We start from the raw sequence: 25,669 nt of genomic DNA, 5'->3' as shown, positions 1-25,669 counted from the left end.
GAGCCTTGGATGACCCTGGTGTCGGGGTGCTCACTACCTCTCACTGGTGATTATCCTGATCATTAGAAGGCAGCATTTGGCTCCATCCATCTCCAGCCTCTGTGTGCCCCCACCCAGCAGCTGAGAATGACCCCCTGTCCCACGCCAGGCAAGTCCCCAGAGGGAGCTTTGGCTGGAAGAAGAAGCTACCAGACTGGGGGCCAAGAGAGGGGAGACGTGGGTGAAGGACAACAGTGGCTCAGTGTTTTCCAGGAAGGCTGGAGTGCACGAAGCATCCAAAGGTGGGAAAGGAACTGCTGGGGGTGGCCCTGTGTCCCCTGACGTGTCTCTCTTGGGTGCGGTGGTGGGCACGGGGGGGCTGTCCACTCCACCAGCCACATGAGTCCCGGCCACTAGCAGAGACGGGCAGGGCCAGCCACAGAGGTGCACGGTCGGCACCTGGCTGCAGTGGCTTTCCAGGGTCTGTCCCTCTCAGCATGTCCTTAACCAGGCAGACGTTCTAAAGGTTTCTGCACACCGCAGAAAGGGGGAGGGGGGCAGGGCCACGTGACACAGGGCCTCACCTCACTGAGCCCACAGCTTCCTCAGCTGCAAAATGGGACCGATGGAACCCATTTCCCTGGATGGCCGTGAAGGTTTCATGAGAGAAATAAGCTGTTTGGGAAGTTCTCAGAGAGCGGTGACCCCTCCCTTATGATTAACCAGCCCCGGGAGCCGCTTCAGGATGCATCTTAACAATTGGAAATATGGAAAGACACAAGGCTGTGCTGCTGTGGGCATCTCGTTATGAGAACGTTGGTTTTTTGGGTTATATTAAGATGTGGTTTTCCTGTTCAAGCCTCTGAAATCCCCTGTGGGTTCTCTGGGGGTTCAGCAGCAGGGGAAGAGGTAGGTCCCCAGCAAGGAGTGGGCAGGAGAAGGTGGTCCGGCCTCCTGCACTTTGGTTGCTGCCTGAACTTGGGAAACCAGCCCCGGGTCCTTGGGGGTTGCCACAAAGGGTCCCTACGCCAGACTCCCACCATTAACGAATAAAAACATATGAGGTGCAGTTGGCTGTGTTTTCTCTGGCCATCCTGAGTCTCCGGGTGAGCTAAGGACCTTCTCCTGACAGAATAAATACTATCTCCTCCCTGCGTGTAGGTCTATTTTGGCAAGGTAGGTAGGTGCTCTTTTTGCTTTAAAAATACAAACCGATTAGGGGCCCCTGGGTGGCTCAGCCGGTGAAGCATCCGACTTCGGCTCAGGTCACGATCTCACGGTTTGTGGGTTCGAGCCCCATGTCGGGCTCTGTGCCGACGGCTCTGAGCCTGGAGCCTGCTTCGGATTCTGTATCTCCCTCCCTCTCTGGCCCTCCCCTGCTCACGCTCCGTCTCTATCTCAAAAAATAAATAAACATTAAAATTTTTTAAAGAGAATACAAACCGATTAGAGGCATTAATAAACTCCCCCTGGCTTTCTGCCCATACCCACCCACCCACCCACACACACACGCACACATGCACACACACAGTTATGCTGTTGAAAGGGACCAGAAGAATATTCCAATCGAGGGCACCACAGGTGCCTTTCCCCATCCAGGGATAGCATAAGCCCCAGGGGCAATCAGCAGGGGTTTCTGATGTCATCAAGGGGCCCTAACACAATGAGTTACCCCTCTGCACTAAATAGAAGAGCTAAAATGTGTCAATGACAGACCGAGTGCTGTCGTTGCCGCAGGGAATGCATCGGGGTTTGTTTTTTTTTTTTTTCTTTAGCTAAGATAGCAGAGGAGGTGGTTTATCGGACACGTGTTACATTCAGCCACAAACGCAAACAGAATTAGTCCTGAAAGTCACAGGTCCAGGGCAGAGGACCAAAAGGGACTGTTTTGGTACAAGCCAGGTGGGTCTCTCAAAGGTGGTCATTGCCATCAAGTGGCGATGGGTGCTCTAGATCCTTTGAGTCAAGTGCTAGAGAGTGGGCGTGCTGCCCAACAGTTTGTACCAGTGTCCCGGGCCTCGGGCTTTCCTTATTTCTGCTCGTGTGGCCTCTGCAGGTGCACGGGCTAGCGGTTCACTCGGCCCTCTGCCTCATCTTTCTTCTTTTTCAAGAAATGGTACATTTTTAACACCATCTTGGAACGCTTCCCACAGGACCCAGTAATCCGCTTCTAGATATTTTCCCGAGGGAAAAAAACCTCGTGTTCCCACGAATGTTTACAGTGGTGTTGTTCGTAATCGCCAACAACTAGATACAGTCTACATGACCGTCAGTGGGTGACCGTCAGTGGGTGAGCGGAATAACTTACAATGGAACGTTCCACAGTGATTCAAAGAAATAGACAGAGCAACGTGGATGAATCTGAAATGCATTATGCTGAGCGGAAGAAGTTCAGACTCGAAGGTTAAAAATCTGTATGGTTCCGGGGCGCCTTGGGTGGCTCAGTTGGTTAAGTATCCGACTCCAGCTTGGGTCACGATCTCACAGTCCATGAGTTCGAGCCCCACGTCAGGCTCTGTGCTGACGGCTCAGAGAGCCTGGAACCTGCTTCGGATTCTGTGTCTCCCTCTCTCTCTGCCCCTCCCCTGCTCATGCTCTGTGTCTCTCTGTCTCAAAAATAAATAAAAACATTAAAAAATCTCTTTTTTAAAAAAAAGAAGACACAGAGTGGGGGCTGTAAAGGCTGGGACCATTTATGGCTTCCCCACGTTAGGGGAAGAGTTTCCAAATACAGACAGTCCCTCACTTAACAAGGGTTCCACTCACAGTTTTTCAGCTTTGCAATGGTGTGAAAGCGATATGCGTCCAGCAGAAACCGTACTTCGAATTTTTAAATCAGATCTCAGTCAGCCATGAGACCACAAGCTTAAACAATCAATACACTGGCAACCATTCTGGTTTTAATGTTCAATGCAGTGTGGAATACATTGTATGAGCTATTCAGTGACTTATTATAAAATAGGTTTGTGTTAGATGATTTTGCCCGAGGGTAGGTGAATGGAAGTGTTCTGTGTATGTTCAAGGTACTCTAAGCCAAGCCGTGATATTCGATAGATTAGGTGTATTAAATGCATTTGGACTTATGATATTTCCAACTTATGATGTTGGTGTAACCCCTGGATGTAACCCCATTGTAAGTCAAGGAATATCTGTATATGACAATATGCACCAGTATTCTTTTCTCTGCATCTCTGCCAGCAGTAAGTGTTATCATTTTTTTATGTTTTTTATCACTTTTTTATGTGCTTTATGACAACAGCTTGAAATTTTTATTTTGTGATGTTTATTTCTGAGAGAGAGAGAGAGAGAGAGAGAGAGAGAGACTGTGAGCAGGGGAGGGGCAAGGAGAGAGGGAGACACAGATTCCGAAGCAGGGTCCAGGCTCTGAACTGTCAGCACAGAGCCCGACGCGGGGCTCGAACTCATGAACCGCGAGATCATGACCTGAGCCGAAGTCGGACTCTTAACTGAGCCACCCAGGTGCCCCTATGATAACAGCTTGAAATTTTTAGTTCAATTGTACAAAATATGGGAAGTCATAAATAAATTAAATATACAGAATTTCACAAATTTTCTGATTTCCACTATAATTTCATCTGCAAAAAGATAATAATCAGACATACATTCTCACTCTTTTCTGTTTTTGTTGACACCCTCTTGGGTGTGAGGTAACAGCTCATTGTCACTGAAACTCACACTCTCTGGGTTCCTGAGGACTATATTTTCATATGTTCTTTGGCTTTTGGTTCCGAGAAGTACCTGTTCATGTGATTCCTCAGTTTTCTATTTATGTTGTTTGTCTTTTTTCTTATCCATGTGTAGAAATTCTTTGTATGTGAAGGTACTAACCCTTCTCAGACAACTTACTGGTCTTTACTTATTGGTTTTGTTTATAACATTTCCCCCTAAATTTGTGTTTATGTATATATAATCAGATATTTCTGTCTTTTTTTTTTCAACGATTTTATTCGTTTTTGAGAGACAGAGGACTAGCAAGGGAGGAGCAGAGAGAGAGAAAGACACAGAATCCGAAGCACGCTCCAGGCTCTGAGCTGTCAGCACAGAGCCAGACGCTGGGCTCGAACTCACGGACCGCGAGATCATGACCTGTGCCAAAGCCAGACGACCAACCGATTGAGCCACCCAGGGACCCCAGATATTTCTGTCATTTTATTCAAGCCTTCTGAGCTTCCTTTCTTAGTTTAAAAAAATTTTTTTTGAAAAAAGCAGCTTTTCAACCCAAAGTTGTAGAAATTGCCTTATAAGTTCCTTCTACAGTTTCTATTACTTTGAGGTTTTTGTTTGTTTTTTTACATCTGCTCTCTAGCCCAGCTGGATTTTTTTTTTTTCCTTGCAGCACAGAAACTATCTCGGTCAACCACATCTCTATCAAAAGTGAGAGGAGGGAAGGGAGACAGCCACCTGTGTCCCAGACCCACATCCCTCACTGGCTCAGGCTGGGGCCCCGCCCTTCGGTAGTGGGTGTTGAATTCCCAGCCTGGTGTTTGGGTTTTTTCCGCTCGCTGTGGTCCCAGCTTGTCCAGAGGAGCCCTGGAGAAGCACTCTCCTCTGGTGGTCATTGCAGAGATAGCAGCTACCGTCTGAAGAAAGCCACCTCCTAAAGCTAAAACCTGAATGGGTTCATTTCCCCCGGCCTAAAACTGGGGAATTCATCTCTTTGAGGGATCCAAACAGATATTTGCACACGCATGCTCATAGCATCATTATTCACGATGGCCAAAAGGTGGAAACCTCCTAAATGTCCGCGGACAGATGAACGGATAAACAAAATGGGTCCAGCCACACAACGCAGTATTATTCAGCCTTAAAAAAAAAAGGACATTCTGGCACTTGCTACAACGTGGGTGAACCCTGAGGGCCAGGAAATAAACCAGCTACAAAAGGGGCGCCTGGGTGGCTCAGTTGGTTAAGCGTCCGACTTCGCTCCGTTCATGATCTCACAGTCCGTGCGTTCGAGCCCCGTGTCGGGCTCCGTGCTGACAGCTCGGAGCCTGGAGCCTGTTTTGGATTCTGTGTCTCCCCCTCTCTCTGCCCCTCACCCGATCACGCTCTGTCTCTCTCTGTCTCTCAAAAATAAACATTTAAAAAAATTGAAAAAAAAAAAAACAAAAAAACCCCGGCTACACACGGACAAAAAGCGTTTCACTCCATTCACGAGGTACCCAGCCCAGGCAAATTCAGGGACACAGAAAGTCAAATACGAGACACCAGCGGCCGGGAAGGGGGTGGGGAGTTTAGTGTTTCATGGGGACAGAGTCTCAATTTGGGAAGGTGAGAAAATTCTGGAGGTGGATGGTGGGGGTGGTTGCAAAAGAATGAAAATGTGCTCGATGCTACCGAGCTGTGCGCTTAGAGATGGTTAGAATCGGCCATACATTCGTGGGTCCGTTTCTGGATTCTCGGTCCTGTTCCGTTGATCTCTGTGTCTTGTTTTCGTGCCGATACCATAGTAAATGTTACTTTATGTATATTTTACCAGCAGAGACAGCAGAAAAGGGTAGTGCAAGCAGAGGGGACCTCCCTGGAGGTGACACAGGGTAGTGGAGGGGCAGGAGAGCCAGGGACACACAGCTGAGGGGTCAGCGTCCAGGAGGCCACCAGGGACCTCAGCAGTGGGAGGAGGGCAGTGAGGACGGTGGCCAGCGCAGGGGGCGAGGGATCGAGCACTGAGAGTGGGGAGAGCTTTCTCTAGTGATTGGACCACACAGAGAGAGCAGGACAAGGAGGCTGGGAGGGAGAGAGGCCTGAGAGAATTGAAATTCTGACGGGGGGGGGGTGGGGAGCCCAGAAGAAGAAGCAGAGAGACAAGAAGAGAGACAGAGAGACAAGGAGGTGGAGAAGAGACAGGAGCGACAGGGAGACAAGAAGCGAGGCAGGGACAGAGAAAGCAGACCCCTCCCCTCCAGGCAAAGGACTGTAGACCCACCTTCCCTCCTAGGACCACCCAGTGATGGCGTCTGTGTGGGTCTCTGGGGCTCCTGCACCCTCTGAGCCATCTTGTCCCCAAGCTTCCTTCCCTGCCCCTCCGATGATGCCCAACCGTCATGCTTACGGTCTGGGGGGGTCTGAGCACTGCCAGCCTGTGCCCCTCCGGCCCCACGTTGGCCACACAGACACTCGCGACACAGAAAACTCAGTCCTGCCTCCTAGCCTTTGCCCCTGCGCTTCCTGCCTCGGGGAGTGTCCTTTCCCCAGATCTTCATTTACCACCTGGCCCCTTCTGGGCACTCAGGTCTCAGCTCCTGTGGCCTTCCAGACACACCCTGGCTCCTGTAGCCACCTCCCCCACCCACCCTCTGTCCCATCACAATGTCTGCTTCCTTTCATGGCAATCAATGCCATCTGCAATTACCTGGGGGGCCGGGGGGTGGGGGGGTGGGTGTCTGTTTCCTGGTTCACAGTCTGCCTCCAGGGCTCCAGAGGGTTGTGCCTGCCTTGACCGGTCCCGTAATCCCCCGCCTACAAAAAGACCCAGCATACAGCAGGCGCTCAATAAATGCGTGTTGCATTAAGTACACACTCGATGGCGACAGATCGTGTTGTGCACGTGACTCTGTGTGCTTCCTTGCCTCCTCGTGTCCTGTGTGCGTCTCGTGTTTGTATGTTTCTGCGGACGGTCGCGTGCTGGGTGCGGGGCCCTGGGCCAGCCGGGGTTTGTGTGTTTGGGCTTTGGGGGACTCACCTGGCAACCGGTGTGTGAGTGTCTCCACGGGTGGCCCTCTCCGGCCGTGTCCCAGCAGCTTCACGTTTCTAGGGGTCCACGGGCCTGTTGCGCCCCGTGCGAGCGCCCGCAGAGCCACACGTGTGCAGCCTGTGTGCGGGACAGGGTCTGACGGCAGCTGGAGAGCACCAGGCTGTGTTTGCTGGTCCCCGCAGCATCCACCCTTGTCACCGTGGCCCGGTTCCAGGTACCAGCATGGCGAGCTCGGGCTTAGAAAGACACGCACGAGGGCGTGCCGCTCTCCAGCAGTTTCCCCAGGGAGGCTCGGTGGCCACAAACGACCTCGACCGCCCCGGATGAGAGAATAACGAAGCGAGATAATTAGGGAGGGGCTGAATGTCTTCATTTTACTACAGCAAACCCACATGACGTAAAATTTAGCACTTTAACCTTTTTTTCGATTATTTATGTATGTATTTATTTTGAGAGAGAAAGAGTGCGTGAGCGGGGAGGGTCAGAGAGACAAGGAGAGAGAGAGAGAGAGAGAGAGAGAGAGAGAATCCCAAGCAGGCTCCGAGCTGTCAGCGCGGAGCCGGGTGTGGGGCTCGAACCCACAACCTGTGAGATGGTGACCAGAGCCAAAACCAAGAGTCGGATGCTCAGCCGCCTTCGGCCACCCAGGCGCCCCCACTTTAACCATTTCTAAGCGCTCAGTCCAGTGGCCTCAGGCACACGGTACTGGGTTTGAGTGGTCGGTACTTTCATTCTTAACATGATTTCTGTATCTGCAAGTTTATATAATTAAATGTTTTAGGATGACAGCAGTTAACAGGCAGCCTGCAAACTTCCAGAACACATAACAAGGGGCTCTGGGAGCCGGTCTCCTCACGGGCCCCTCTCCGGCCTCCGGGTGGGCGCTCTCGCGTGCCGGCACACGGTTCCGCGTGGCCCCATTCATCATGTTGTGATCACACCCGTGCATGTGCCCGTGGACCCCCCGGTGTCTGCGTGTAAGAGCCTGGGTGAGCCCTGCGTGCGCCCAGGGGTCTCTGCAGGTGCACTGCTCTCTCTCCACCCCCCACCGAGTCTCCCCGGACCTGCGGGTATCTACACACCCATGCGCGAGGGGACCCGTGTCTCTGAGGACACCTCGTGCCCGAGTACCCACTCCAGTGGCACTCTGGAGCCGTGTCTGAGCGCTTCCTCCCGACTGGACGCTCAGTGCATCAGGTCGGTGTTGAAATCAGCTGCGGGAGAGTATTTACACCACAGGAGTCAGCACATGCTGCATACACATCAGGGCTTCTCCCTCTCTCTCTGCCGGAGAGGTGGTTGTTAAACATTTACCAGAACGCCGCGGGGACCCAGGTCGCTCCGTGTGTCCATGTGACCCCGTGGGTCCCCACGCACGAGCCAGTGCGGGTCCCTGGGGGTCGGAGCACCCGTGTCTCTGTGCATACACGATCCGTGTGCCCTGTGCACCTCTGTGCACCCGTGTGCCCGGGTGAGGCCCTGGCACCCCGTTCCTCTTCAGCAGTTGGTTCCACAGGAAGCCGCTGGGGTGGGGGCGAGGCTGCTGAGACTCCCCGCCCTGCTCCCCACCCCACTTCTCAGGGTGCTCCAGCTGTGCGGCCGGGGAGGCTCCCTGCTTCTAGAACCTGGCCTGGGCTGTCCTCAGACCCCTGCCTCCGCCCAAGGCTGGGGTCCACAGAGGCACCGGGCAGGCGGGCAGGCGGTTGAGAAAGAGGAAGCTGAGGCAGAGTTGGGTCACCCTGCGGTTCCTGAGGGCCCCGCCAGTGCTCCCCCTGGGCCGCCGGGGAGCCTTAGCCATGGGTCGTGGGGGCCACAGGAGCTGGTAGCCGGGCTGGGTACCCACGGCAGCGAGGACAAGCCTCTCTCTGGTGAGTGACCTTCACGGGGGCCTGGGGGACCGGTGACCAACAGAGACAGAGTGGCAGTGGCGGGGGCGGGGGGGGGGGGGAGGCAGGGTCCTGAGGGGCAGCAGAGACACCACAGGTTGTTTCCCTCCACCTTCCCGCCAGCCTGCTTCCTGAGTGGGCGGGGATGACCGTTTGACCCGCCTGTCTGTTCTGCAGAGGTCTGTGCCCCCGAAAGGTCACCCCCCCCCCCCGGGCCTGGGGTCCACAACACGTGCAGCCGACAAGAAGATAGAGCCCCCTTGTAGCCAAAGCCTGCTTAAGGGACACAGACAGGGGGTGAATGAGGGTGCTCCCTGGGGCAGAGTCCCCACCCCGGGCAGACTTCGCTTCCTAAACCGGATCGCGGGGGCCCCCACAGACCTCCCTGAAGCAGCATCCAAAGATTGGGCTCCGGCATCTGACTTTCAAAACAAACGCTGCCTATTAAGGCCCATGGCAGTCGTGAGCTGGGCCCACCCCAGTCTTCCCAGGTCCTCCTCCTCCGAGGAGGAGGATGCCGCTCCCAGGACGCCCTCCAGGTCAGAGCTCTGACCCCGGGAGGCGCCCCCTGGCTCCCAGCAAGGCCCACCTTGGGGAGCCTCACATCCGCCCGCCTCGGGGTGGGGCCGAGGGGGGAAAAGGGCTGTGGTTCCAGCAGGGCACACCCAGGCCCGCTTCCGCCCAGCCCCGCGGCCGCCCAGCCCGCAGGCCGCTTCAGTCTTCACGCACTGTGGGGTCTGGTGGCCCAGGAGAACCGGGAGGGGGTGAACCTGGAGGGGAGAGCTGGGGTCCGGGAGGACGGAGCTGGTGAGTTAGGCTGAGGGCACAAGGGAAGGGCCTTGAATGCCACGCTCAGGGGGCGCATTCCCCAGGGTGTCCCGGGCCTTGCATGTGAATCTTAGCACGGTGCCGGGCGCACAGTAGGAGTTCAGGAAGCACAGTAGGAGCTCAGCCTGCCGGACCCAGAGCCTTGTTTTCCTGAGCGGGCCCAGACAGGTGTGCATCTAGACACTTTCTAAGTCACCCCTAAAAGGGAGAGACTGATGGGGGACCCCAATGTCTGCCATCTCCGCAGGCTGGGCTCTGGTGAGAGAGGGCCAAGCAGAAATGGCAAACCCGGCCTTGGCCTCCTGAGGCTGGCTGGCCCCTGGGCGGGGCGGGGCTTCAGCACCCACAGAAAGTCCTCCCACCTGCCCACCCCCCGGAGGTTGGGGAGCCCCGAGAGGCGAGGCGTCTGCAGCCCGTGCAGGGAAACGTGTGTGGCGGGAGCCGGGGCATTCAAACCGCAGCTCGGCTCCGCGGGCTATTCTCCGGGTTTCCATGGACGAGCCTGGCCGTCTGCGTGTAACTGAGTGCGCGTGTGTCCGCCACTGTCCGCGTGTGCTGGAGTGCGCTGGGTGCTGCTGTGCAAAGTGTGGGTGTTTTTGTATCTTTCCGTTAGCGGAAGATGTGGGGTCACCTACTCACACTATGAGAGCTGACGTCCCGAGGGATGTGCAGATGGGGAGGAGGGCACGTGATGGCCAAGGGCAGAGTTTAAAGGTCAGACAGAGAGGGGCGCCTGGGTGGCCCAGTGGGTTACGTGTCCGACTTTGGCGCCGGTCACGATCTCACGGTTCACGGGTTCTGCGCTGACCCTGAGGAACCTGCTTGGGAGTCTGTCTCTCCCCCTCTCTCTCTGCCTCTCCCCCACTTGCACTGTCTCTCTCTCTCTCTCAAAATAAATAAATACACTTTAAAATAAAAAAAAAAAAAAGGCCAGACAGAGAAAGGAAGATGGCCAAGGCAGAAGGGAAACTGGAGGATGAAACAGGAAGGAGAAGCTTGGGGCGTGGGGTGGGGGAGGGGCGTTCAAGAAAGAAGGGGTCAGGAAAGGTGAGGCTGGAAACTCTCCCATTGGAGTTAGCCCCCAGAGAGATCTAGAAGACTGGAGGGGGTGGAAATAAGACTACAAGGGCTGTGGGCTCAAGCGGGTGTCAGGAGGCAAAGGCAGGCGTGCAGATAACCCTTCGGGAAGGGAGGGGACAGAGGGTCACTGAAGAAAGGAGGGACAGACAGCCTTTTCCTCTGAGAGGGCGGCAGCGGGCCAGGACTCCAGAAAGAAGAAAGCCTTGGTCCTCTCACCAGTGACAGTGGTTTGGGGCTGGGAGGTCACAGAAAGGATTTGGGGGGCGGGGGGAGGGGGTCAGCAGGGAACAAAGAATTTTTCAGACGCAGGGAGCGAGGGTGCAGTAGGGAGGCCCCACCACCAGGGGGCAGCACCGGCACGGCCACGCGCGCTGACCGGAGCCCGCACACCTGACTTCGCACGCAAAGCCCACGCACCCGACTCACACGTACACAACCGCGCGCGGACACGCAGGAACCCGGGCAGGGACCAGGTAACAGAAGCAGATTTCCCCAGGTCCCAGGTGAGTCTTGTACATCCAACCCCACAGATACCATCCGGCCTTCAGACACACACACAGAATCGCAGGGGTCTTTTTTAAAAACAATATTCAGCTATAAAAAAGGAGGTCCTGCCACTTGGGACAACATGGATGGACTCCGAGGACACTATGCTAAGTGAATAAGTCAGACAGAGAAAGGCAAATGCTGTATGATCTCACTTAAACGTGGAATCTGAAAACGGCAACCAAACCCATAGAAAAAGAGATTGGATTTCTGGCTTCCAGAGGCAGGGGGTGGGGGTGGGGGGAGGAATTGGAGGAAGGGGCTCAAAAGGGACCAACTTCCAGTGACAAGTAAGTCCTGGAGATGTGATGCGCACAGCGTGGTGACCAGCCTTAACGCCGCTGCGTGGTGTGCTGGAAAAGTCGCTAAGAGAGTAGAAACTAAGAGTTCTCATCACAAGGGAAAAAAAGATTTTTTTTTTTTTTTTGCATCTAAATGGGGTGATGGAAGTTAGCGAAATGTGTTGTGGTCATTCCACAGTATATGAAAGTCCAGTCATTATCCCGTGTGCCTTAAAAGCACACGGTGCCGTAGGTCCATTGTATCTCAATAAAACTGGGGGGAAGGGCGCCTGGGGGGCTCAGTCGCTTAAGCGCCCGACTCCTGATTTCGGCTCAGGTCATGATCTCATGGCTCAGGAGTTCAAGCCCCGAGATGGCACAGAGCCTGCTTGGGATTCTCTCTCTCCCTCTCTCTCTCTGCCCCCCCCCCCCCGCCAACTCACACTCTCTCGCGCTTTCTCTCAAAATAAATAAATAAACTTAAAAAAACAAAACGCTGGGGGGAGGACCACCCAGATGTTCCTATTCACCCCCACATGGGCAACTTGGCACCCAAGATTTGCCCTCAAACACACACTCACAGGGGCGCCTGGCTGGCTCGGCTGGAAGAGTGCGTGACTTTGATCTCAGGGTCGTGGGTTCGAGCCCCACGGGGGGTGTACAGATTACTTGAATAAATAAAACTTAAACACACACACACACAGCACAGATGTGAAAATACACACTCTGTGTGCAGACTCACAAACGCAGAGTCAAAATCACAGCCAGTGGTGCACGCACACACACTCAGACGTTCACACACACCCAAGCTCACCTCAGGACCCAGTCTAAACTTGTCTTCTGAGGACCCCAATGTCACCACCAGTCACAGTGCCGTTTTCTTCGGCCCGTCCTGGGAATGTCTAGTCCGGTCAGGGTGAGATGCCTATAGATGGAGAAGGGGTGAGGGGGACTTGTGCTCAGGGCTTGGCCTTCCCCCCCAGGCTGGAGTCCCTGGCCCCCCAGCCCCCCTGCCCCCCTGCCCTGGCCCCAAGCTCCCATCAGCTGATGCATCTGGCCGCCCCTGGCGGCAGTCTCCGCCCCTCTTGCTGGCAGCCCCATCCTGGCAGGGATTCCCGGCCAAACTCCTGCTTCAGCCCCTGCTGTGCACCCACCACTCTCGCACGCGTGGGCCCCCATGGCTAACTCAGCGCTCAACCACTCCTGGCCAGCCCTCTCCAAGCGGTGGCTGAAGCGGTGGGCCTTCAAGAGAGGTAAGGGGGCGGGCAGTGGCCAGCAGCCATGTCCCCCCGCCCCCAGCAGGGCTCCCTGGACAGCCTGGAGCCTTTCCTTTGCCTGGGGCACAGGCTCTGCCTGATCCGGCCCCAAATTCCATGATCCCTAGTCCCCCGGGGCCCAACAGAACATCACAGACTTATGGGGTCCTTGTCACTTCAGAGGAACCGTCTCCCCAGGCTCAGCCAGGACCTTGTGTCAGGAGGTAAATTTGCAGAATGAGAATCCACCCCAGAACTCCCTTGGGGCACCCTGGTGACTGGCTGGGGGTTCCTGCTGCTGTTTGCTCCTGGGTGATGGCAGGATGGAAGCTAAGGAGGCAGCCAAAGAGAGGAGGTTTGAGACTCAGAGGGGTTCTGGCAGACATCTCCCTCAAACACAACACACGAAAGGGGTTGGTGGCGGTCCCCTCCCGGGTCCTGGGGCCTCAGTTTACTTCTGTGGGGGCTGGAGAGGCCCCTTGTATTATATCCCCCGAGGCCTGGGCGAATCGCTTTGGCAAAAAGACGCTTCTCCTTAAATCTCAGGATGAGTTTTCCCTTGAAGATAACCAGCCAGTATCAGGGGCCACAGGGTTTGGGGGACAGTGTGATAGGAGCCTCCTGGATGTCCTTCCTCCCGTGCCTCCCACCTTTGCCCGACCCTCGCCCACTCCAGTCCACTGCTTAGCCTCCACTGTCACCTGCATGAGCCAAGTGCCTGTCCAGGGTGACAGTGAGTGTTCATGCAGGGGGGAAGCCAGGGAGAAGATTCATTAGCTCATTCATTCCGCAGACTGGTTGAGGGCCTAATGTGTACCAGGCACCCTGCTTGGGTCAAGAAGGAGACAGGAGTATCAGAGGACCTGGAGGCTGGGGCCGGGGAGACAGAGGGAGGCCCGGAGATTGGGACGCGAGAAAAGAATAGCCAGAAAGGTAGAAGCTGCTCGCCGGTTGTTGAACCCTCGTGATGTTGAGAGAGGCTGAGTGACTTTTGCTCGAGGTCACATAGCAAGCGCATGCTGGAGGGGCCAGGATCTGGTAACAGTTCCATCCCAAAGCTACCTCTGTGCTGTGTTCTGACTGGTAAACGAAGCTGCCAGTGTGGGCAGCCGGAGGGTCTGGGGAGGGCTTTTAAATCCACCAGTGGATGGCAATACCAGAGAACAAGTGCATCAACCATGGACCCCCAAAGTCCCTGTCTGGGACCCAGACCCTTATGAAGTTCCACCCGCTCCTGGCCTCTCCGCCCACCCCATCTTCCTGCCCAGGCACATTGAGACTGATTCACAGGCTGGCAGGTGGGGGAGTGAGCTGAGGACACCAGCAGTCACTCTTACACCCTTTTATGGCTGGGGCTCCAGGGGCTAATGGTGGAACCTGAATCCAGGCTCCTTAGCGAGAAGCATGGTGCTGGGGAGTAGAGTCTTTCCTAACAGTGTCCTTCCAGGCTTTAGCCCTGGGAGGAGTAGGGAGATACATAGGAAGAGGGCTTTTTTGTGTGCCCCTCTCAAGCTCTGTAACTGGCCATCTGGACACCTAATGGGACTTCCTGGGAAAATGATAGGGTTGGATTTGGGGAATGAAACAAGGCTGGGGAAAGGGTAGTTAGGACCTGCAGGGAAGTTGCCTCACCGAATCCGTAATGAGTACATTCTGTGCCTTAACTGGGTTTCCCTCTTGCCTGGGTTCTCTGACTCTGTCCTGCCCCCCTTCTATCTACATCTTCCCCCTCCCCCACTCATCCCCTCAGAATGCCATTTCCTTAATGTAACGAATGCCTCACTGTCTCTGGACACTGCCACCCCATCTATCCCAACTATCCATCCATCCACATATCCATGCATCCATCCAACCAGCCAGCTAGCCAACTATCCATCCATGCAACTATGCATCCATCCATGCATACATTCATCTAACCAATGATCTATCCATCCATCTAATCATCCATCCATCCAATCAGCCAGCCACCCAACTACCCGCCCATGCATCCATGTATTTGTGCATGCATGTATCCAGCCACCCAACCAGCCAGCTAGCCAACTATCCATTCATGCCACCATGCATCTATCCATGCATGCATTCACCTAACCATCCACCCATTTGTCCATCCACCTTATCATCCATCCATTCAACTAGCCATCCATCCATCCATCCATCCATCCATCCAACCACATAACCATCCACCTATCTTACCATCTAACCATTCACCCATCTAATCATATACCCACCCATCCATCCAAACAGCCAGGAAGCCAAGGATCCATTCATTCATGCATCCCAGCATCCATCAATCCATTTATATAACCATCTAACCACCCATCCAGCCAACCATCCAGCCAACCAACTATCCATTCATCCAGCCATCCAGCCAGCTAGCCAACTATCTAACCATCCGTCCACCTATCCAACAACGTATTCACTCATCCATCCAACCATCCACCCTTCCAATCATTTATTCACTCATCCATACTTTCATCAGCTTACCACAGGATAGCCTGGTGGTTATAAACCCCTGCTTTGGAGGTGGAAATTCCTGGGTTCACATCCAACTCTGCCTCTTACCAGTATGGTATGACCTACGACAAGTTCTCTAAGCCTCAGTTTCCTCTTTTGTAAAGGGAGCACTTGAGGGCTTATGAGGATAGAAGAACGCAAAGTACCTGATAGGCTTAGCACTAGGCAAGGTATACAGGAGCTGATCAATTCACATAAGATTTTACCACTTGGGGCTTGGGGATGTGAAAGCAGGTCAGATATAGTACCTGCCCTCATGAACCTCATGGGCTACAGCAGGGGTCAACAAGCTTTTTTTCTGAAGTGCCAGAGAGTAAATATTTTTGACTTTGCAGGTCACGTGGTCTCTGATGCAACTATTAAACTCGGCTGTTACAGCATGAAAGCAGTCGTAGATAATACATACACAAATGGACGTGACTTGTGCTAATAAAACTTTATTTATAAAATCAGATGTTGAACCAGATATAGCCCATGGAACTCCTGGCTTAGAAGGGAACAAGTAAATGGGGCACATGGGTGGCTCAGTCGAGTAACCATCTGACTTCGGCTCAGGTCATGATCTCACGGTTTGTGGGTTCAAGCCCTGTGTCGGGCTCTGTGCTAACAGCTCAGAGCCTGGAGCCTGCTTCAGATTCTGTGTCTCCCTCTCTCTCTGCCATTCCCCCACTCACTCTCTGTCTCTCTGTCTCAAAAATAAACATTAAAAAAAGAGAGAAGGGAACAAGTAAACCAGTTACAGTGCAATGGCGGGGTAGAAATTGTGGTTGACCATTGTTTGTGTGAGAAAACCCCAACAAGAATTGTGGTTGGGCATGGAGAGACGGGGGCTGAAATTCAAACAATGGCAGAGAAAAGAAAAGATGATAGAGTGGAGAAATGTCAGGGAGATGAAATTGACGGGGCTTGGTGTCCTGAGGGGTAGTGAGGAGGGAAGGCTGGTCTCCAGGTTTCTGGCCAGGTCACCGGGAAGATAGTATGGTCACCCTGCCACAGGGACATAGGAGGAGGAAAGAAAACAATGAGTTTGGTCTTGGCAGCTGGAGGTTGGAGTATGGATGGGAATACTAGGCAGCAATGACCAGAGTCCCCTGGAGACAATGTCTGGAGTCTGGGGGAAGGGAATCTGCCATCAAAATCAGAGTTCAGTGTGCAACATCAGAGTCAAGGCTCAGTCTGTAAGCAGGGTCAGGATTCAGCTTGTGGCACTAGGATGGAAACTCAGTCTATGACACCAGGATCAGGACTCAGTCTATGATGTTGGGTGGGGGCTCAGTCCATGACACCAGGATCGGGCTCAGTCTATGATGTTGGGTGGGGGCTCAGTCCATGACACCAGGATGGGGCTCAGTCTATGATGTTGGGTGGGGGCTCAGTCCATGACACCAGGATGGGGCTCAGTCTATGACACCAGGATCAGGACTCAGTCTATGATGTTGAGTGGGGGCTCAGTCCATGACACCAGGATCAAGACTCAGTCTATGATGTTGGGTGGGGGCTCAGTCCATGACACCAGGATCAGGCTCAGTCTATGACACCAGGATCAGGTCTCAGTCTATGATGTTGGGTGGGGGCTCAGTCCATGACACCAGGATGGGGCTCAGTCTATGACACCAGGATCAGGACTCAGTCTATGATGTTGGGTGGGGGCTCAGTCCATGACACCAGGATGGGGCTCAGTCTATGATGTTGGGTGGGGGCTCAGTCCATGACACCAGGATGGGGCTCAGTCTATGACACCATGATCAGGACTCAGTCTATGATGTTGGGTTGGGGCTCAGTCCATGACACCAGGATGGGGCTCAGTCTATGACACCATGATCAGGACTCAGTCTATGATGTTGGGTTGGGGCTCAGTCCATGACACCAGGATGGGGTTCAGTCTATGATGTTGGGTGGGGGCTCAGTCCATGACACCAGGATGGGGCTCAGTCTATGACACCATGATCAGGACTCAGTCTATGATGTTGGGTGGGGGCTCAGTCCATGACACCAGGATGGGGCTCAGTCTATGACACCAGGATCAAAGTTCAGTCTATGACCTTTGGCATCAGGACTTATAGTCTGTGATACAAAGATTGGGGTTCAGCATGTTATACCAGGATCAGAGTTGAGTCTGTCATCAAAGTCAAGTCCAGCCTATTCTTGGCTCAGAAGCTTCCATAGAAAAGGTAAACTCATCCCTGGCCTTTCACTTTCAGCCTGTGGATCGCAGAACCCAACGTCTGAGGTTCTGCCTTTGGCCTCTACAGGCTGTCGAGGCCTCAGGCCTCCATGAGGCCCCTGCCCAGTGAAGCAGGCAGACCCTTCAGTCTGAGCAGGGGGTGGGACTGACCCTTGGGCCAGCTCCACCTCCCCTCCCAGACTCCCATCAGCCTCCCAGACACCCCCCCCCCGCCCCACATCTGGTTTTTCTCCCTCACAGCCTGCTTGTTTTATTCCGACATTTCTCTGAGTCATAGATGCGGCCCTGGCTTCAGGGTGGGGAAGGCGGGAGAGGCGAGACTTAAGGAGGACAGCAGAGCAGAGGCCCTCCGTCAGCCCAGGAGGGCGACGGGAGCACAGGCGTGGTGGAAGCAGTGACGTGCTCACACACTGTGGCAGGCCCGGAGCATCAAAGGCTCATTCACCTTGAAGGCCCGCGTGCACCTGCCCCATCAAAGTTCTACAAGGGGCCCCGGGAATGTCGGGAGCAACAGTTTCATTGAGATGTAATTCACACACCAGCCGGTTTACCCATCCAACATGTTCAGTTCGATAACTTTAACTACATCCGCAGTATTATGCAGCCATTGCGACAACTTTAGAACATGTTCATCACCCCAACAGAAACCGTATCTTTCAGCCATCACCCCATAGCCCTCTATTTCCCCCAAAGCCCTAGGCAACCACTAATCTGCCTTCTGTCTCTACAGATTTCACCTGCTGCAGGCATTTTCTATAAATGCGCTCGCGTAGCATGTGGTCTTTGTCAACTGGCTTCTTCGCTTGTAAGGTCTTCAAGGTCAATCCTCACGTTGTAACAGTGTCCAAACTCCCTTCCCTTTAGTGGCTGAATCCTACTACTCCGTGTGCCTCCGTCACTCTTGTGTATCTATTCGTCCACTGGTGCCTATTTGGGTTGGGGACATCACCAGCCTTCCCCTGTGCCAGCAACAATGGTCGCAGGCCAGGTGGCCACAAACATATCACCCTAGCTAGACCCTTTGGAGAATGACAGCAGATGTTGGCTCGTAATTATCCTGGCTCAGCATTAACTAGGACGGTCCATGGGGTCACCCGGCCACAGGGGACCCAAGCTGCGGACCTAACTCGGCACTTTCCAAAGGCATCTGACCTCCCACTCCCCACCCCATCTCGGCCCCACCTGAGACCGCCATTGCTGTCACTTAGGACGCGCTGGCCTCCTCCCTGGTTTTGGCAGAGTCAGGGATGTCTTTGGAGGGGGGTTGGAGCAGGGACGATGTCGAGGCAATGCAAGGAAATGAAACGCGCATGAGAGAGGCACCACAGGTCGGGGGCGGACAGAGATTTCTGGAAGGAACAGGGTGAGGTCTTCAGGCAGGCAGCCTCAGAGCAGGAACGGAAGGGGAGGGTCTCAAGCAGCAGGTCCCACAGGGGCGGGGACCAGGCACAGAAGGAATATCCTGGTGGACATCAGTGGCCGGGCTAAGAGTCTCAATATTCCTCCTGCGAGCGATCAGGAGCCTCCGCGGGGATTCGAATAGGTAGGGGGACTGTGCTGGCTGCATTGTAAAGGGCAGGGAGAGAAAAAGTGGGTACACCCCCCCTTCCCACAGCAAGGGGCTCAGCCCAAGACCTGACATCAAGGCAGGGCGCCCTCCTGACCTAGAGGGCAAGGAAGGTGGCCAAGACTGGCCAAGTGCCCCAGGACTACGCTCCACACACTAGGGCCCCTGCATCCTCCCCACAGCTCTGAAAGGCAGGCATTGTCACGCCCACCTCCCAGGTGAGGAAACTGAGGCTCAAAGAGGTACTTTCCCCAAAGGTGTGCAACCATTAGAGGCAAGTCCAGGCAAGGACACGGTCTGGTTGACCCTAAAGTCCTTGTTTTCTCCTCTCTGCCATGGCAACCAGAAAACCCTGAAACTTCAAATACGACCCAAAGGCAGGGGTAGCCTGGGGTCCCCCCATCAGAGACCCTCCCAATGTGGGCATTGGGCGCTTGTGCTCGGTCTTAAGGAGCCATTCTCTCGAATGAGGGCTTTTTGCCAGAGCAGGTATGACAAATCAATTTCATCTCACGAGTCCGCTCTGATGAACTCTAAGGAGCTGCTAGAAATGGTCCCGGGGCGGGGGAGGGGGCAGGGGGGTGGGAGTCCGAGGGGCTGAATGATCAGTCAGCAGGAAAGAGCCTCCCGTGTGAATACAAACGTCTGCCACAGGCTCAGGAGGCAGGATGGGGAGGTGACGGCACGCACGTGTCTTCGCTTCAAGATCTTTGAGACCATCTCCTTCCACCAGCCCATCTTATAGATGAGGCAACCGAGGCCCCGGGAGAGCAGCAGCAGCTGCAGGACTCAAGAGTCCTCTCCCCTCAGCCCGTCGCACTTGGCCCTGACACCTCGTCCCTCGTTTCTCTACAGGTTCTGAACCCAAGCCATGTGTCCAGCCCTTTGACTCTGAAGCAGCAGCATCAGCCACCGGGAGCAGCGGCGGCCCCTGGAGGCCTGGGTGCCCAGACTTTCCCACCATGGAGGATGAGCAGGCAGGTGTCTGGTGGCTGAGACGGGCGGGAGCCGACGACAGCAGGGGCGGCACATACACTTTTAGGCGTGCTCTGTACCAGGCACTCGGCGTGCATTATTTCCGAGAACTCTCATTAAAACCTGGCAAGGTAGTGACCGTCCCGTTTGACCAGCGACGAGGAGGCTGGAATCCTTCCTGGGGCAAGGAGAGGGAGGGAGGGATGTGGAGACGAATGCGTGCACGGAAGAAGGAGGGACTGACAGAGGGAGGGGTACACGGACGGACGGACGGATGGGAAGAAGGAAGGAAGGGTGGGTGGGTAGACAGATGGAGGAAAAAGGAGGAGAAAGCTTCCCCGGGGAGCTCCGGGCCAGAGCAGCCTTGCAGAGTGGTCCCAAGTCAGGCTGAGGTGGGCAGACCACACATCTGCTGTGTCCCCACATCAATCAGGCGTGGCCTGTGGGCGGCTCAGGAAGAGGTGTGGCTTCCTGGAAGGGGTCTGACAGCCGACAGTCACCTGCTGACATCCTTCCCAGCATCTGGGTTGGCACATCTTTGCCGAAGGGGGGTCTGGGTGGCATTTTACACCACCCCCCCACACTAAAGGAGGGTCCATTACCGTTAAAGCACACGAGGCGTCCTGCGTATCCGTCCCTTCATTTTGTAGGAGGAGAGACTAGGGCCCAGCAGGGTAAGAATCGGCCCAAGTGGGGGAGCCTGGGTGGCTCAGTCAGTTAAGTGTCCCAAGTGTCTGACTGTTGGTTTCGGCCCAGGTCATGTTCTCACGGTTCCTGGGTTCGAGCCCCACATCGGGCTTAGTGCTGCTGGCACGGAGCGTGCTTGCGATTCTCTCTCTCTCTCTCTCTCTCTCTCTCTCAGTCTCTCTCATTCTCTAGAAAAAAAGAAAAAAATCGGCCCAAGGGTCAGCAAGGATCCAGTGTGCACAAAGACAGGAGCAGGACCCAAGTGCAGTTCAGGGCTCTGGACCTCTTCCCATAGGAACTGTCAGCTGCAGGCAGTTGGGCAGATGAGGTGGTAATGCGGGGACCCCTCCCCCGCGTCCCTGTCATTGTCATCTACTTGGTCACCAGAGTTGGAGGCCAGTGGAAGGTACTTCCCTGTCCCTTCCCTCCTGCTCTCTCACCCGAGCCCTGTGAACGCTGCACCTGCACCCCTGTCCGTGTTTCTCCTTTCTTCTCCGCTGCCCCGGTGGAGGCCACCAGGATCACTCCCCCCCCCAGGGGTCCTTCTCACTCCACCAGGCTTCCCCTCCCCACTCCCCCCTCCCGGCCCATCTCAACTCTGCATCTTGCACACCATCTTTGGTCTTTCTGATCTTTCCGAAGACAAACCACAGTCGCCCCCCCCCCCACCCCCACCCTGCCTGAACTCCCTACCACCGCTATTTGGAACTTAGAGATTAAGTTCTTACGTGATCTACCAGGCCTGCTGATCCGGCCCCATCTCCCCCCTCCACACCTCCAGACAGAAGGAACGCCAGTTGTTGGAAGGCAGCGGGATCCCTTAAACCTGCAGGCTTCTGAATATCCTGTTCTTTTGATGCCTGGAATGCCCTCACCTGTGGCCTCTGCCTCACCAACTCTTATTTGTTCCTTCGCTATCACCTCCTCCGGGAAGACCCCCTGATTTCTTTCTTTCTTTCTTTCTTTCTTTCTTTCTCTCTTTCTTTCTTTCTTTTTCTTCTTCTATTTCTTCTTCTTCTTCTTCTTCTTCTTCTTCTTCTTCTTCTTCTTCTTCTTCTCCTTCTTTTTTACATTTAATAGGACACTTCTTGAAAGTCTCCTGTCTACTAATTGGTAAGATGTAGACCTTTTTAAAATACATGAAACTTGACCAATATGTGAAACTTGACCAGTTCGAGAGATCATTTACATGTCATATGGACACTATTTTATGTGGTTGGATATAGGGTTTTTTTGGTTTGGGATGAGCTCTGGAAGGTATCTAAAGATTGTCTAAATTTTCCTAATTGGGTTGTACTTAATAGTTTTTTTATTTTTATTTTTTTACTTTTATTTATTTTTGAGAGACGGAGCGCGAGCAGAGGAGGGAGGAGACACAGAATCCAAAGCAGGCTCCAGGCTCTGAGCAAGTGTTCAGCAGAGCCTGATGTGGGGGCCTGAACCCACGAACCGTGAAATCATGACCTGAGCCGAAGTCGGACGCTCAACCGACTGAGCCACCCAGGTGCCCCAGGTTTCCCCCCCCCCCTTTTAGTAACAGAGTCTTTTTATTGATAACTTCCCATCAGCATCTGTAAACATCGGGTACAAAAATATTCCGTTTAACTCTGTTTCCCAAGGTCTCAGCTTGCTGCAAGGAGGTCCTGGGAGGGGCCTGCTGGGCCCTGAGGGTTCACACCTCTGGTCAGGGAAACACAGACCTCATCAGGCTTGCAGCTGAATGGCCCGCCTCCATCTTGAGCCTTCTACAACTGTCTCAGAAGCCTCCTTGAGATACCAACTGGAGACAGCATTCAATACTTTTGTTGGAGGAAAGGGCAGGGAGACCAGAATTAGTAGGTGCAGGGATGGGTTGGGGTGAACTCAGACCCAACAGTGCTGATCACACACTTTGAGGTGGTCTTGACCAGGGCATCGGGGCAGGGGCCTTCTGGCTCCAGTCTCTGGGAGCCTTTAAATGTTTAGAGCAGACCTCGAGCCTGGCTCTGGAAAAGCTCCCTTATGTCCAGCCCAGTAACTCCAGCTGAGCTGGTCATCCCCTGGCCTGGCAGAGGGGTCTGCAGAAGACTTAATAGGTTTGTTTACACAAACGATTACATTGGTTTTGTACTTGAAAGTAGAGGGGAGGGGCGCCTGGGTGGCTCCGGTCTGTTGGGCGTCTGACTTCGGCTCAGGTCACGATCTCGCGGTCCGTGAGTTCAAGCCCCACGTCAGGCTCTGTGCTGACAGCTCAGAACCTGGAGCCTGTTTCAGATTCTGTGTCTCCCTCTCTCTGACCTTCCCCCATTCATGCTCTGTCTCTCTCTGTCTCAAAAATGAATAAACGTTAAAAAATAAAAAAAAAAGAAAGTAGAGGGGATTTTCTTTCTTTCTTTCTTTCTTTCTTTCTTTCTTTCTTTCTAGTAATCTCCATCCCCAATGTGGGGCTCAAACTCTCAATCCTGAGATCAGGAGCCCACACACTCCACCTGCTGAGCCAGCCGGGCACCCCGAGGGGATTTTCTAAGTAAAATTCCGATCCAGAATTCCTGTCCCTCCAGACAGGGCCAGCTGGCCTCCCTCAGTTCTTCAGCCTGTTTCCTGAAACATTCTATCACCCTTGATTCTAATGGCTGGGTTAAACCATCCCTCCTATCCAACTAGCTCCGGGAGGGCAGGGACGGACTGTGTGACTGCATCTAACACAACCATCTTCCCCCCCAGAGGAAGAGCCCTGAGTCCCGAAATAGGAAAACAACCACTAACGTGAGATCGCTTCCACTGATCCAGGGTTTGCGATGTGTCCACACCACCTCGTACCCACACAGCAAGTAATCCTACAAGAAGACAGCATTACACCCATTTTACAGATGAGAAAACTGAGGCCACGAGAGGGGCTGGAACTTGCCCGAGGTCACACTGAGCTAATACAAGTCATACCAGGGAGGCAACCCTCTGACTAAGGCTTTTCTACTCAGGGGCCATCTGCCCTGCCATTTATTTGTACTTTGTTTGATGCCCGTCTCCTTTCCTACCTGATGAAATGGAACCGGAGAAACCACACGCTTAAAGTTGCTCTGGCAGGCCGTGGCTTACTAACGATACAAGATAAGGAACTATTCACATTTTGAAGTTTATCCGTGTACGATCCAAATCTGCACCTTGTAAGCCCTTCTGCAGAGTGGGCATTCCGGGGACATCTCGCCTCTGAGTCTGACTGGGGGAGCTCATCCCCCCCCCCCACATCCCCCCGGTGGCCGGAGGCCCAGGCTCCTCAGGGGCCATGAGCAAGAGCCTGGATTTATCGCCTCCTCTCTGGGGCGTCAGGCCCAGCATACACTGTTCAGTCGGATGCCTGGAAAGGCCCCCATTGGGCTGGCTCCCACCTTTTCTCACCCGGGCAATGTTGGAGGAAAGAGGTTTCGAAGCAAAGGATGAGGCACCCCCCTCCCCACCGTCTCCCTCAGGGTACCTGCTGCTGGGAGCTAGGACAGCCTGTGCCACAACTGCCCATCACCCCTGCCACCCCCAGCCCTGGCCACAATCCCACTTCTGCCTCCGGTGAGGGAGGCCAGATGCAGAGGAGGGGGAGGGGGCCCGGCCCAGGCCAAGAGGCTGTCCTGACATGTTTATGTTTACAGAAGGAGAAAAACCAGAGACACGAGGAAACCTTTCGGGCAGTGGCAGGGGAGATGGGAGTCCGTAGAGGTTGTCCAGCCACCAGGGATGGGACTGGAGTGATTTGGGGAAAGGGGAGACCCGTGAGGAGGTCACAGGAAGGGGAGGGGCGCCCGGGGCCAGCCGCAGCCAGAGACGGGGGAGAAGCGGGAGAAGAGGGAGCCTGGCGTATGAAGGACAGAGGGAGGAAGTGGAGGCAGAGAAGGAGCGGCCAGGGAGGGGAGGACAAAGATCAGCGGGTCCAAAGGGAAGATTCAAGGAAAAGGGAGGCCGTGCGAGCCGTATGGAGGGTGTTCCAGAAGTCAAACCCAGGATACCTCCTGCTCCCAAAAGAATTAAAAGCAGGGACAGGGGCTCCAACAGATCTGCACGCCCGCGTTCCCAGCAGCGTGCCCCACAACAGCCAGATGGTGGAGACAACCGGGTGTCCATCGCGGGATGAATGGGACACAACATGTGGTTTTGCCGATACCCATACAGGGCTGTCCTTCCAAACAATGGAAGGGTTTTTTTTTTTTTTTAAGTTTATTTATTTAGAGAGAGAGAGAGAGTGCATGCCAGCAGGGGAGGGACAGAGAGAGAGGGAGAGAGAATCCCAAGCAGTCTCCACACTGTCGGCCCAGGGCCCGACACGGGGCTCAAACTCACGAACCGTGAGATCACGACCTGAGCCGAAACCAAGAGCTGACTGTTTAACTGACTGAGCCACCCAGGTGCCCCAGACAACAGAATGTTATTCAGCCTTAAAAAGGAATGAAATTCTGATACATGCTAGAATACGGATACACTTGAAAACATTAGGCTAAGTGAAATAAACCAGACACGAAAGGACAAATATTGTACGATTCCACTTACTTGAGGTCCCCAGGCTAGGCAGATTCATAGACAGGCAGCAGATTAGAAGCTACCCGGTACCTTAGTGCCACCGAGCTGCACACTTAAAAATGATGACAATGGCAAATTTTACGTCATGTCTACCTTACCACAAGAAAAAGAAGGAGGAAGGGGTAAAAACCGTGGAGAGCTCCAGGCAGGGGAGGTCGGCGGGAAAAGCCAGACCCTGCAAAGCTCCTCTTTCCAGGTACTTTCAATTTTGAATTGGAAGCTTCCCCGAAAATACCCCAAACCAGGCAATAGCAGGGGCCCCCCTGCTCTCCCTCTCCTGGTAGAGGACTGGCCCTGCCTGACCAAATGGTCCAGAGTTAGGGTTGCGAGACTGAGGAAACCAAATCAGAGGACACCCAGTTAGATTTGAGTGTCAAATATTACGATGCTTTGGAATATACTTATCCTAAAAAAATACTTGGGGTTTATCTGAGATTCAAATATAACTGAGTGCCTTGTATTTTATGTGGCAATACTATCCTTGGGGACCTCTTCTTTTTAAGCACATCTATTAACATCTCCATCCATCTTTTTATTTGTTTGTTTGTTTGTTTGTTTATTTTAAAGTGATCTCTATGCCCAACCTGGGGCTTGAACTCACAACCCTGAGATCAAGAGGCACATGCTT

At 54.0% G+C, this 25,669-nt stretch overlaps 1 protein-coding gene across 1 annotated transcript in view; it reads left to right on the top strand.

Moving 5' to 3' along the window:
* Positions 1–8,063: 8,063 nt before the first annotated feature.
* Positions 8,064–25,669, top strand: part of LOC122233190 (rho guanine nucleotide exchange factor 18-like) — a gene marked incomplete at its 5' end in the record, with an annotated part of 28,900 nt that continues 11,294 nt past the window's right edge. Inside the window, 2 exons of the mRNA XM_042964855.1 lie at positions 8,064–8,562; positions 19,693–19,814. Coding sequence (XP_042820789.1) covers positions 8,064–8,562; positions 19,693–19,814 — 621 coding nt within the window. The remainder of the gene's footprint in view (positions 8,563–19,692; positions 19,815–25,669) is intronic.

This window comes from Panthera tigris, chromosome A2, assembly GCF_018350195.1.
Source record: "Panthera tigris isolate Pti1 chromosome A2, P.tigris_Pti1_mat1.1, whole genome shotgun sequence".
Lineage (NCBI taxonomy): Eukaryota > Metazoa > Chordata > Mammalia > Carnivora > Felidae > Panthera > Panthera tigris.
This window is presented reverse-complemented; position numbering and strand designations above follow the sequence as displayed.